Source organism: Nerophis ophidion, linkage group LG04, assembly GCF_033978795.1.
Source record: "Nerophis ophidion isolate RoL-2023_Sa linkage group LG04, RoL_Noph_v1.0, whole genome shotgun sequence".
NCBI lineage: Eukaryota > Metazoa > Chordata > Actinopteri > Syngnathiformes > Syngnathidae > Nerophis > Nerophis ophidion.
In genome coordinates, this window is record NC_084614.1 from 57,224,103 (window position 1) to 57,237,519 (window position 13,417).

Genomic DNA, 13,417 nt, shown 5'->3' on the forward strand with positions numbered 1-13,417 from the left:
TTTAGCATTTTGTGGGTATGGCACTGAACGGAGATGTTGACGGGCAATTTCAAGCACTCTTCATTCTCTAGCGGGGGACTTTTCGAATGATGCTACAAATTAGCAGTAGGTGCTACTTTAATGCTTTGCTCCACACTTGTTCGACATCTTGCCGCTTGAAGCCACACCACTGCCAGACGATGGACCCCCTGGTGTTTTTCTTGGGAATGAATTATTCCTTAATTTCTTACCAAATTGGCACATTCTCTCTCTCGTATTACCACTCGTACCATTCCGCTAGCATCACAGCTAATGTATGTGACGTATGTAAGAAGGTGTGCTTGTCTGTGAGAAGGAGTGACAGGAAAGAGTGATAAAAGCCTGCAGTGCAATGCCTGCAGCTAAAAGTAACTGCGTGAGAACGTATACTCGAATATCCCGATACAGTAATTTTCTAAATCGCAGAGACAAACCCATGATACATCGAGTATATCGATATATCGCCCAGGCCTAGTTTCAAGTTTCACAAGTTTATTCACAATACCTTATAACAATTACAATCGTAGCGAATATCATCATTTAAAGATGTTGGTCCGTTAAAGGGTCCCCCAATTAAGCTAGAAGAAGCTTTTGACAGGGGGTCCAGACGACAGTATATACATGGAATGATGAAATGATGAAACATGGTAGCAAGCACAACAACAAAAAACAACGCTATATAATAAACACAAGATAATAGTACTAAAGCAAGCATACACATACATACATTCATTCAACCATGCAAAACCCAACAGTAGTCTAACCCACATGAGGCATTAAAGATAGGTGGTTAATAGGTAAGTTTTCAGTTTCTTTTTGAAGTTGGAGAACGGATACAGCATCTTGAGGCTCTCATTAAGCTGGTTCCAAATCTTCGGTCCCCTGTATACAACACTTCGAGCGGTACAAGCCAGTAAACAATGTTTACCTGATATCAGATCTAAGTTAAGAGTGTTGGGTGCATGCTGGGGATGGTAGATAGGAAGCAAGCTACAGAGCCTAAGATTAAGCCTGTAAATGACTTTATAGGTTAAACAAGCATTTTGATAGATATTGAACTTTGTCAGTCTTAAGAGATTATATTTATGGAATAGATGTTGAGTGGGGGCATTAAACTTGGACCATGACAGGGTTCGTATGATTTTCTTTTGGATGGATTCTAATTTGTAGAGAAGGTGTTACACTAGATAACATTACAGTAGTTTAGATGTGGTTCAAAGATAGTTTTATAAAGGGTAAGTAGAGCATAAAGAGGAAGATAATGACGAAGATGAAAGAACAGGCCAACATTTTTGGATAATTTGTTTAACAGATGACTAATGTGACATTTGAAATTGAGGTATTCGTCAATGATGACCCCCAGGAATTTTTTGGAGTACACTCTCTGTATTTCCTGCCCATTGATGTTAGTTACAACACTGATTTATTTTTCCTCACAAGGTGTGAGGGCACCGCTTTCCGGCAAAATGTTTGTCCAGTTCGTGTGTTGTTCTCTTTCTCCAGCTCCAACAACGTGTCTTATTCCGGCTGCTGGTGACAGGTGATTAGATAACAAGGCCCATCTGGGCCATCCACTCACCTGTCGCTGTCTTTGAGGCCGGTCCTGGCACATTACGTTCCGCGGCAGGCCTGCAGGCCACGCCACCCTCCAAAGGTATTTTTTTGCAGATTTGTGATTCCGATTTGATTTACGATTATTATATTTTTCACATATAAATGCATTAAAACTGCATATAAAAATGTTTCTTTTAGACTGTCAACCAAGATATTCTTGTGTCAAGGTGTCACACATTAGAACAATATGCAATAATTTACTTAAAAAAATATTTGGCTTTATGCAGAAAGACTCAGAAAATGTTGTCTACATCATATTCTTAAACTGAAGAAATTACTGCTAAAAACTCTATAATGTAATGAAAATGTATAATAAAAGTACAATTAACTATTTAAAAGGATATAAACTTGCATTTCTTATTATTGTAGAAGTGTTTACCATTGTACTGTAATTGGAAGGTAAATAACTTTTAGTTATCCGAAATTATCAATCCAACATACAAAAAAGGACTAATTTCTGTAATCAAAAACTTACCTTAAACAAACATTGAACATCTTCAAGTGCTTTTTTTTACTACTTTGAAAAATTAGGTTGGGTTGTCTTTTTTTGTTGTTGCCATCCCGTGATCAAGGCATTCTATCTTGTTCATCTATGTTGTTGGGCTCATATTGCCCTTCCGATTTGAAGCTGACATTTTCCTACAACAGGACATTCGGCTTTGTAATTATTTTTTTCGCTCTGAATTTTTGTTACTTTGTGGAACTTCTTACTAGTGAGTTGCGAAGAGTGAGGCTCTCTGTCTGTCGTGCCCCCTGCATGAAGCGAGCGAGGTCTTGCTATTTACTAGGTCTGTGGGAAAAAATCGATTCAAATATGAATCGAATCGAATACGTTGTGCGATTCAGAATCGATTCTCATTTTTTTTAAATCGATTTATTTATTGATTGATTGATTGATTTATTTTTTTAATCAATCCAACAAACCACTACACAGCAATACCTTATTAATGCAATCCAATTCCAAAACCAAACCTGACTCAGCAACACTCAGAACTGCAATAAACAGAGCAATTGAGAGGAGACACAAACACCACACAGAACAAACCATCATTAGACATTTATAAAAATTTAAAAAAGAACAATAGTGTCACAGTGGCTTACACTTGCATCGCATCTCATAAGCTTGACAACACACTGTGTCCAATGTTTTCACAAAGATAAAATAAGTCATATTTTTGGTTCGTTTAATAGTTAAAACAAATTTACATTATTGCAATCAGTTGATAAAACATTGTCCTTTACAATTATAAAAGCTTTTTTTTTTCAAGTCTACCACTCTGCTAGCATGTCAGCTGACTGGGGTAGATCCTGCTGAAATCCTATGTATTGAATGAATAAAGAATCCTTATGAATCGGATAAAATATCGATTTTGAATCGAGAATCGCGTTGAATTGAAAAAAATCTATATATTATCGAATCGCGACCCCAAGAATCTATATTGAATCGAATCATGGGACACCCAAAGATTTGCAGCCCTACTATTTACCCACCAAGACAATGATTGTGAATGACTTAGAGGACTCACTGTTTAGTTTGTTCTCCTGTTAAATAAACATTCTCAGGTGCTGAAAGTGATGCACAGAGTGAGACCTTTTTCTCTTTCTCCCTTTTCCACAAGGAAAAAAACACAGGCGAGTATTTCAACTTCCATCCATCCATTCTCTACCGCGTATTCCTTTTTGGGGTGGCGGGGGGCGCTGGCGCCAATCTCAGTTACAATCGGGCGGAAGGCGGTTTACACCCTGGACAAGTCGCCACCTCATCGCAGAGCCAACACAGATAGACAGACAACATTCCCACTCACATTCACACACCAGGGCAGTGGTTCTTAACCTGGGTTCGAACGAACCCTAAGGGGTTCGGTGAGTCGGCCTCAGGGGTTCGACGGAGCCTCCGCCACGGAAGTATAGACACATCCGAATTATCATGTAAATAAAAACTTCTCCCTTTCGGCGTATTATGGATAACCCCAAACAATATTCCATCTAATTTTCCATCTGATTTGCAGGTTTTTTGATTGATTGATTGAAACTTTTACTAGCAGATTGCAAAGGAAGAGAATACATTATATGAAAAAGTACAGCTAACACGGTACAGTACATATTCTGTACAACTGACCACTAAATGGTAACACCCGAATAGGTTTTTCAACTTGTTTAAGTCGTGGTCCACGTCAATCAATTCATGGTAATGTGTGTAAGGTGTGTAATTTGTTGTGAAATCATGCACTGTGTTGGTTTTGTTCTGTTGAAAGGGGATGTTCATGCACGGTTCATTTTGTGCACCGATAAATAAACATAAGTTTTTCTTGAATTTGAAATAAAAACATTTTATTTTTCACTAAAGAAGGGTTTGGTGAATGCGCATATGAAACTGGTGGGGTTCGGTACCTCCAACAAGGTTAAGAACCACTGCACTAGCGCCAATTTAGTGTTGCCAATCAACCCATCCCTTAATTTTGATTTATTGTTCTGTTGATTGACCTTTTGACTATCGGCCCCAGACACCATTAAAACTTTTTACCAGGAGCAAGTGGTGTTTATTAGCCTACTAGCTGCCTCCACTGCAGTGCACACAACCTTGCTGTTTCCTTAAACATTTTTGATTGGCCATGAGACAGAGGACGAAAGACGGAATAATTCTGATTGGCGAACATGTCTCTTCACTTAAATGGTGGTGATAGCGGAGAAACAAAACCTTTCGCCTCTTGAGGTTATTTATGCTACTAATTAAAACCTTGATGTCGATTTAATGTCGATTAATCGTCCAGCCCTACTTTATATTGTATATAAAGTGTGAAAGCTATTACCAAAATATGGAATTTTGTCAAGGCTGGGACCCATTATTCATGTTTGCATTGTACTTATGGATAACTTTTCTTTAATATACAAACTTTCCTAATTACAAATCCTGTTCAAGAACCAGTTCATAAATCGACGTTCCTTTGTATAAATTAATTAACCCAGTATTCGTCAAACCTAAACCGTGATGGCAAACGGTGGTACATGCAAAGCAAAAAAATAATTAGTGGTGCTTGTTGAGAAAGATTTGAAGGTGTGAAATGTTATACTGCCACTCCTTGTGTGTTTTCTTGACGATATAAAAAAACTCACAACTATCTGTTCGTCCGTACTCTTCCTCAAAGCGTCTTCAAAGCGCTTGGCTTTGTCCCGCAAACTGTGGTTTTGAAATGTGAGTGTGTCCACTTGGTCCTGGGTGACACAAAGAAACACAGGTGTATTGTGTGTATAGGTCTCCACAAGCATTGTTCCATTGCCGGCTCATACCTGTAGAGATAGCCTTAGTTTCTCAAAATCCTCCTCAAGGAGAATCTTCTGTTGTTCGTGAGCTTTCCTTAAGTCTACGCACAAATTTGTCAAAAGGTTATTTGTATTAAATACAGTTTTTGTGTCAATTCCAAAAGTACCTCTCATGGTTCGGGCGTGCTCCTCATGCAGCGTTGCCATGGTTATATTATGCATGTCTCTGAGCTCCTGAATAGCTGCCTGGTGGTGGGCTGTCATCTCCTCCACCTAACACACAAACAAGATATTCTTATGACTAATTGAATAAATAAAACCTTTTAAGACCCACCATTCATATCATTTAGTATATGACCTGCTCTTGCTGCTGGGTCCTCAGCTCCTCCATTTCCGACTGATGCTCAGCCTTCAGGTTTTCTGTCTCCACCGAGTGACACTTCTGGAGGCTCTCCTCCAAGGTGGCCATCTCAGTGTCCTGCTTCTTCTGCAGCTCTTGCATCTCTTGCTCGAATGCCGCTTCCACCTCAGACTTTTCCACCTTGAGTCTCTCCCAGTGTTTGGAGTTGGACACTGTGTATAATAAAAAAATCAAAACAATTTCAGCTTTTCATCAAGAGTACTTCATCCAGTGGAATTGTCTTCTAAATTTGAATGGCCCTGTGAGGAGTCCGTCCATCCATCCATCCATCCATCCATTTTCTACCGCTTATTCCCTTTCGGGGTCGCGGGGGGCGCTGGCGCCTATCTCAGCTACAATCGGGCGGAAGGCACGGTACACCCTGGACAAGTCGCTACCTCATCGCGGGGCCAACACAGATAGACAGACAACATTCACACTCACATTCACACACTAGGGCCAATTTAGTGTTGCCAATCAACTTATCCCCAGGTGCATGTCTTTGGAAGTGGGAGGAAGCCGGAGTACCCGGAGAGAACCCACGCATTCACGGGGAGAACATGCAAACTCCACACAGAAAGATCCCGAGCCTGGATTTGAACCCAGGACTGCAGGAACTTCGTATTGTGAGGCAGACGCACTAACCCCTCTGCCACCGTGAAGCCCCCTGTGAGGAGTCATACTGTATAATTCTCAATCTGACCTCTGGAAAGACGGACATAATAATTCAAACTGTCATGCATGACACTAAGTTTGAGGTCAGGAAATCTTGCAAGATTGCTGGTTGAGCAATGATCAGAAGATGTATTCTTTGTGCATGTTTTTTTCCCTCTGGATATTTACAATGTTTATTTCTAAAAATTTACAAAAATAGACACTTATTTGCAAAAGCACACCCTCAACTCGAATATGAGAAGAGAATAAAAAAAACGCATACTCACCTAGTTGTTCTTTTATCGTTTGTATTTCCAAAAACAATTTAGTTTCACTATCTTCTGCATTTTGATTCTGATGGAGAAAAAAAAAATACATGTTAATATAATGCAGGTTCAGACATGCAAAAGAACACCAATAATGGGAATCCCATCATCTTTTAGTACAGGACTATAAATGTAAATGCCATACAACTTATCTCTTGTCATAGACAGCAGGGGGCGCCCAAAGCTTCCCTAATAATAAGCCCACACTTCAACTACACTCGTATTTATCTGTGCTGTGGGGCAAGTGATTGCAGCACTCAGACAGCAGCCATAAAGACGTCTGGCCACCTCGGGTTAAATCATTCCCGCAGGCTCAGGCGACTGCAGATAAAAATCTCAGTTGACACACTGAACTCTCGCAGAACCTCCCCCGCAGCCACCATCCTTGCACTCCGGGACGATGTTGTGAATCTCACCTCATGGTGTTAAATACTGTATGTGCTCTTGAGTGCATCTGCGGCCTACATTACAGTAAAGCCCTAATGAGTTATGATCAACAGAGTAAAGACACCTAGTGTAATCTTTCACCTTCAGGCAATAATGTTGAGTAGTGACAATGAAGACTTCTAGACCCAAAGAGGTCTTTCTCAGTTCTTCTTTGAGGGCTCTCAACTGCCTCTCCTGCGCCTCACAGCGTCCTCGTAGCCTCGCCACCTGATGTGACAAAGACCAGAATAGCACCAATGACTAACTCAGAGCCCTCCTATAGAATGTTTTCCTTACCTCCTCCTGTTGTTCCTCCTTTTCCCTCTCCTCTGCTTTCCTCGCTTCATCTGCCTGCTGGGATGTGTCCTTCTCTTGCTGCAGCTTCAAGGGGGGCACGCGGCTAGGGGAACCAGTGGGGCCTGCTGACCGAGTAGTCGGCCCTCCTGTTGGTCTTTGCCCTGATTGAACTATTGGGTGAAACAAAAAACTTAATTTTGTAATTTTAATAATGATTTGGTGTGCATCGTAAAGAGTAAAGGAAGATGGAGTTTTAAATGGTGAATCATTTAAGGTGTCTTATTATGCAAAACCAATCTTTCTTACCTTTTGGTACTTTCATTTGTGCACAGTATTTGGGATCTGTATAAGTCTCGAAAATTTGAAATCAAACTGTTGTGGCATAGCGGAGATATTTATAAAGCGGGGTGTATAAAATAGTCAGGGGTATCATGGATACAAAGGATTCTGGGTATTTTTTGTGTTGCGTTTATGTTGTGTTACTGTGAGGATGTTCTCCCGAAATGTGTTTGTCAATCTTGTTTGGTGTGGCTTCACAGCCTGGCGCATATTACTAAGAGTGTTAAAATTGTTTATATCACAACCATTAGTGTACTCTGTGTCACCCACTATGCCTTGCAGTCGTGTGCGTGTTGCTGCGGAAGCCACACACAACATGTTGCTGGACCGACAAGCAGATCGTACATGCTGTAGAGGGGGACAAAGTCAATGACTTCATAGCACGCCCTAATACTTATTATCTGGGTGACTGCCAGTAGTCATTCTAGAGAACATCAGCGTCTCCTATTGTCTTCTTCGCTTTGTGACACGGGTCTCAAATGGCTCTTTGAATGGCAAAGGATACCGATCCCAGAATCATGTATATAAAATATTTCCGGATTATTCAACCGCCGCCCGCCCGTATCTAATTAAAATCTATTTTTTCGTCATGTCACCCGCCCGACCCGCGGTTTATCTGCGGACTCCGCGGATGAGACCGCAAACCGCGCATCTTTAGTAGCCACCGAGCTCCTTTTTTTCCACTATCGTTTTGTTGAGGGGCAGACTGGGTTGTACATGCACATGCATGCTCCACTGATGCCATTTCTAACACAAAGTGGCGTATAGTTCTCACTTACATCTGTTAGTAGAATCTCTATGAAAGCGCTAAAGCTGCAACAAAGTGGGCAGGGAGAAGAAGCAGTCAAAGGTATTCAGTAAATAAAACCGCCCACAAAATGGCCCATTCTGAAAAGGCGGTCAGAAAGCGGCTCAAACAGTCTGTAAAACGTAATTCATGCAAAATGTTGACCGCTGAACCACCATTACATGTAATGTAGACCCTTTCTATATGTAGAAAAAAATCATCAAATTACCTTTTTAAAAACTATATTTTGCAGAACAGCAGCATCAGAACCAATGTTGTATTATCTTAGGGATTAAACTGCTCAGCAAGCTAGGTAGCATTAACACTATGATGAGTTTGTTGTAAACAACAGTATCAACGCTGAGTAGCTCAGCCAACATTTTGAAGCGCATGCAGAATTTGATACAGAACTCCAATGTTTTGGTCATTGAATGTTCTTTTCATGAATGGAAATTGAAAAACTGTTGTTATTTTTTAATTTTAATTTTTTACTACAACAAACAACAAATCTAGTAAAAACTAAATTTTCATGCCGTGATTTTTATTTCAAATAAGAAAAATGAAAATCACCAGTCAGCAGAAACACAAAACGTACCTAAAACAGATGTTTTTTTTAAATTTCGACACAAAAAAAACGAAAGTTGCTTTTTAAAAACAAAAACAGCGGAGTGTGGTGTTGAATATTGTTTTGTATGTCAATTTATTATTTTATAAAAATCAGATTAATCACACTTTTAAATTGTAATGATTATGATTAACTGCAGTTGATACAATTTTAACAGCTTATAATTTGAATTAACTTAAACAAAGACCCCAATATATGGACACAAATAGATTGTTCTTGTCCGAATGTCATACAGGAGCATTTTAAAAATGTTGTACTTGATTGTGCATCATTTATTTGCTCACAACCTAAAAATCATTTTATCCAAAGTTCGGTCATGATGTATTTTGGAGTGAAATTTTCTAGCGAGCCCACCAGTTGGAGTCTCCTCATATATCTTTACATTGACACATGAATTGACCTGATCACTGACCGTATAACAACTCACGTCGCCCTTTTAGGTAAAAATCTGTGGTTAAGGTAAAGTAGCATGTACGGTCAAAATAATGTGTGTGATTAATCTGCACATATGCATCATCATGATTAATGCAATAATTTTGTGATTAATCACATGAGTTAACTTGTTATTTTTGATAGCTGTAGTTTATATGAAAACATAATGTCATCGTCATCTGGTCTTTTTGACGCAAGATTATTCCTTTATGCCAGTCCGCAGTCTTGTCTTTAAAAAGCAATTTACGGTTTCGATGTCTGAATTAAAAAAAAACACCTGTTTTTTGCATACCGGCTGATTGGTGATTTAAATTTTTCTTATATAAAATATGAAATGAAACTCAGACCGCTTTTTGGATCTTGTTATTAATGTACGTTTTGACACAATAAAAGAAAAATGCATTCAGTTGTTTTATTTCAAAATGAACATTTTCAGTTTCCATTAATGAAAAGAAAATTCAATGACCAAAACATGCGCTGACCATACAACTACTGGATGGTGACCAGTTATGATGTACTTCAAATGCAGTTCCAACTATCCTGTGGAGTTAATTACAAGAAGGAAAGGAGGTTGTAAATGTTATTTGACCTATCGCATTGCGGCAGGTGTGTTATGCTGGCAGATTGAGCCCCTGGTATTAATTCAAATTGTCACAGACGTGTCATGGAACTTCAACCTTTTTAGTCCAACTGTATGTAGAGTAATATTGAAATATTCAACTTGTAATGAATCACCAGTCCATAATTGCATTTTTTATCCTTCAAAGAAATGCAGAGTTATAATGTATTTATGCTTTATGTTTAACCTTGCACTAAATAAAATAAAAAATGAATCAAAACGCACAGTCAAAATTAACAATCCCACACACTGCAGCACACTTTGTCTGCCTCGACCTTATCATTCAGGTCTATTGAAGCATAGGGAGCAGTCGCCATGACAACGCCAGGCTGGGGTTGGGTTGCAGGGTCCCAGACAATGAGTGAAAAAAAACAGTTTGAGGGAGGTACGGTGATAAGATGAAGAGAGGAAAGGAGCATACCTGAACAACTGGAAAGGGGAATGGGCATTTAGATGAATGCTGCTTTTATATTATTTACTGTACATTGTTCCAAGCTCTCTCTGTATGCAAACAAAAACAACATACATAATTACAACTGTGCACTGAATTACTTATTATTCGGGCTGATGGTAGGGAACAATAAACCAAGGAACAATTGGATAAATTCCCGCTTAGGGTAGCACGTTCACATTCCCACACAGTTCCGTCACACTATCCGCACAAGCAGCTTTTATATGTTCTGTCAATATCTTTAAATCCCAGTAAACCAAGGAAAATAAGGAAGTCAAACCAAATGTGTCAGCAAACTGGCAGAGTATTGTAAGCACAAGCAATTTTTGAAAAAAAAAGAATGCAAGCAAGACTTGCTGCAGAGTTGGGTTCACAGAGTTCAAACTACAGCTTGTATTAAGGAAACGTTGTGCTTTTGAGGAAATAGTCCGCCGTGTTTTATATGGTTAAAAGTTTCCAGTGACCTTTTCGCATGCGTTGTCACAATCATAAAAACATAAAAAATAAAGGAATAGATCCACTGTCTTCTATTGTTTTGCTCATTTATAAGTCATATCGGGTTTGTAAACAGGCTGAGACTATTCAAAGAGTGGGATATAGCTGTTTATCATCAGTAATAGTCTTTTTCCTAGTTAGGGGATAGATAACCAACCTGGGGACTGAGGTTTGGGAGGAACCACTGCCAGCCTTTTCGGGGAGGACGGAAGTGAGCGCGTGACTTCAGAACTCCGCTGAAACTCCTTCCTTCCAACTGTTAAACAACAAGAATTTCACTCATCAGTTAGTTTGCTATGTCTAAGGATCTGAAACAAAAGTAAAAGACACTGGTCGGAAGACAAAACGAATATTGCCAAGGATTCCAATGGTTTTGTCTAAAAAGAATATATCAATACTAACTGGACCAAGGGTGTCGAAACGTTTTCTGCCCACAGCCCCATTCAGAAAAATTTAAGGGTGTTAAAATATTTTGTATTACTGTAAATAATTTTAGGTAACACAGCAACCCACTAAATTCTTTTTGAGGGCTTTGGCAAACTCGAAACCTTTCCATGTTTTGCAAGATATTTGCAGATTTTCATCATGACAGTATGCATGGGAATCCTTAAAGACCACATACCGTAAAACAAACGGGTCATCGGCCATTTTGGTTTTCAGATCCCATTTTTGGGGGGATTTAATTTACCGCATTTACTTGAATTGCCGCTGGTGCGCTAATTAATTTAAAAACTCGTTTCACTCCTGCGCTTACCAAAGGCATGCGGTAAAAGTAAGCATGCACTAATTATTTTAAAACCTCTTCTCACTCTGGCCATTACCAAAGGTATGCAGTAAAAAATTGAGTGTGATGTAAGCTTGGACCTTAAATCCTAATGAATAGCTCTTAATTTTCTTCCCTTTATGCAATTTCAAATTACCGGTATTGAAATAAACCTCCTCCATTTTGAAAATGATGACAGGAGAAGTGTCACTCATGACGTCACAAGTTTGACCAGGCGGTAATACTAAATAAGCATGCGCTAATTGTTTTGGGAAGTGAGTTTGACCCGGCAGTAATTCAAGGCAGGCGCATACTATATGCCCTGCGGCAATTCAAGGAAATACGGTATTTTTTATTTTTTTTTGTGTTATTTTCCAATCGAAAACATGTTTATTTTATCCTTAAAATATGAGCTGCGAGCCACAAATAGCCCCCTAGCCGCATATTGGACATCACTGCACTAGTTAACACAATAAACGTGCAATTACAACAGATTGTTAAGAATGTCTAATCAAAAATCCCGTCAAAGTGTCCAAGCCATAAATTAGTTCATACTGTTTCTGTAATGAATCCAACTAAATTCTTGAAAGAACATTCCATCATATGGACAAAAAATAGTTAAACTGTCTGATAACATCCATCTATCCATGTTCTACCGCATGTCCCTTTTGATCACATAATACAGTAAATATACTTAAGTCAATTTATTGTCACATTTATTTTACTTGTAAATAAGCTCTTGTCTTGGTGACATCAGGCGCAACTAATTTGCTCACTAAATTGGCTTCCATAGAGATTAAAATGTCACATATAAAGTTGAATTACAGGCCCATTTTGATAGTGTCATGGCCATAACATGACAAATTCCAAGATGGTGTTATTCTGTGTTAAAACCATGACGAAAACATAAAGCAAAACATTAACCTTTAACAAATTGAAAGTGGAGTTCGTTTGCTATGCTAGTGCGTCTGCATTGCCCCAGCTTTTTTCTGTTTTGTATGACTACAATTGCTCAGTGTCCTGTGGGATTATGGCTCAAAGTACAAGCACAGCACACTTAGAGAATGAGCCAGCACTCGTCTGCTCTCAATGACATTACAAACTTTGCAGACAAGACAACAGTCCTAAACTGGGAATGACTCCTTCCGTCTCACGTCTTCAGTTGTATGTCACATTAGAGGCAGTGAACCAGAGTGGGTGTGATGGGTGGGTGTTGAGGAAAAGATGAATTTTGAACAGTCTACAAAAGGCTTTGAATGGAGAATAGTGAAGGGATGCGGAGGCAAACTGTGGAGAGAAGCCGATAAAGAAGTTTTCAGGAGGTTACCGGGGAGTCGAGCAGAGAGGAGAGAGCCTCCAAAAGCAACTAATTGGTTTTGTGATGTAAAAGATGCTTCTGATCTTGAACAATTCTTTATTTAGACCACCCTTGAGATATAGACACTGAGCAGGTTTGTCAGTGGGTTTTGATTATGCGAAGAGTTGTAGTTCTGCTGTCAACTACTTTTTATGCTGCAAAATAATTCAATTAGTTGCCACAGCGAGAATTTAATAGGGTTAAGCCTTGTCAAGTTAATAGAATTGTAGAACATTAGCACCACTTGTTAAAATTTTCTGAAATAATGTTTAATCATCATTATTAATCAGGTTTTTTAAAAATACATATCTGCAGCTCAACATGACTCAAAATCCCTGAAAACATCTCTTGCAACACAAGACTTCAGAACCAAACAAGTCCATATGGAAGATGTTTAAGAACAAAGAAACCCTATAACGGATCAGTCAAGGTTTTTTTTAATACCTTGTGAGGAATTTTCTTTTCACGGTAGCATTTCCATCTTAAAATAGTGATATCGTTACAGTATAACAGTTCATTTCGGTACGGTTCGGTACGCATTTCCCATCACGGT

General features: G+C 39.1%; 1 protein-coding gene across 2 annotated transcripts in view; it reads right to left on the minus strand.

Annotated features, from left to right (window-relative positions):
• The window catches only part of mtus2a (microtubule associated tumor suppressor candidate 2a), a 78,999-nt gene that overhangs the window by 6,918 nt on the left and 58,664 nt on the right, over positions 1-13,417 (minus strand). For both annotated transcript variants that reach the window (XM_061898575.1, XM_061898574.1), the window contains exons 6-13: positions 10,902-11,000; positions 6,997-7,166; positions 6,802-6,927; positions 6,235-6,301; positions 5,252-5,466; positions 5,061-5,166; positions 4,921-4,994; positions 4,747-4,845 (exon numbers count right to left, since the gene is read on the minus strand). In XM_061898575.1, the coding sequence (XP_061754559.1) occupies positions 4,747-4,845; positions 4,921-4,994; positions 5,061-5,166; positions 5,252-5,466; positions 6,235-6,301; positions 6,802-6,927; positions 6,997-7,166; positions 10,902-11,000 (956 nt within the window). The remainder of the gene's footprint in view (positions 1-4,746; positions 4,846-4,920; positions 4,995-5,060; positions 5,167-5,251; positions 5,467-6,234; positions 6,302-6,801; positions 6,928-6,996; positions 7,167-10,901; positions 11,001-13,417) is intronic.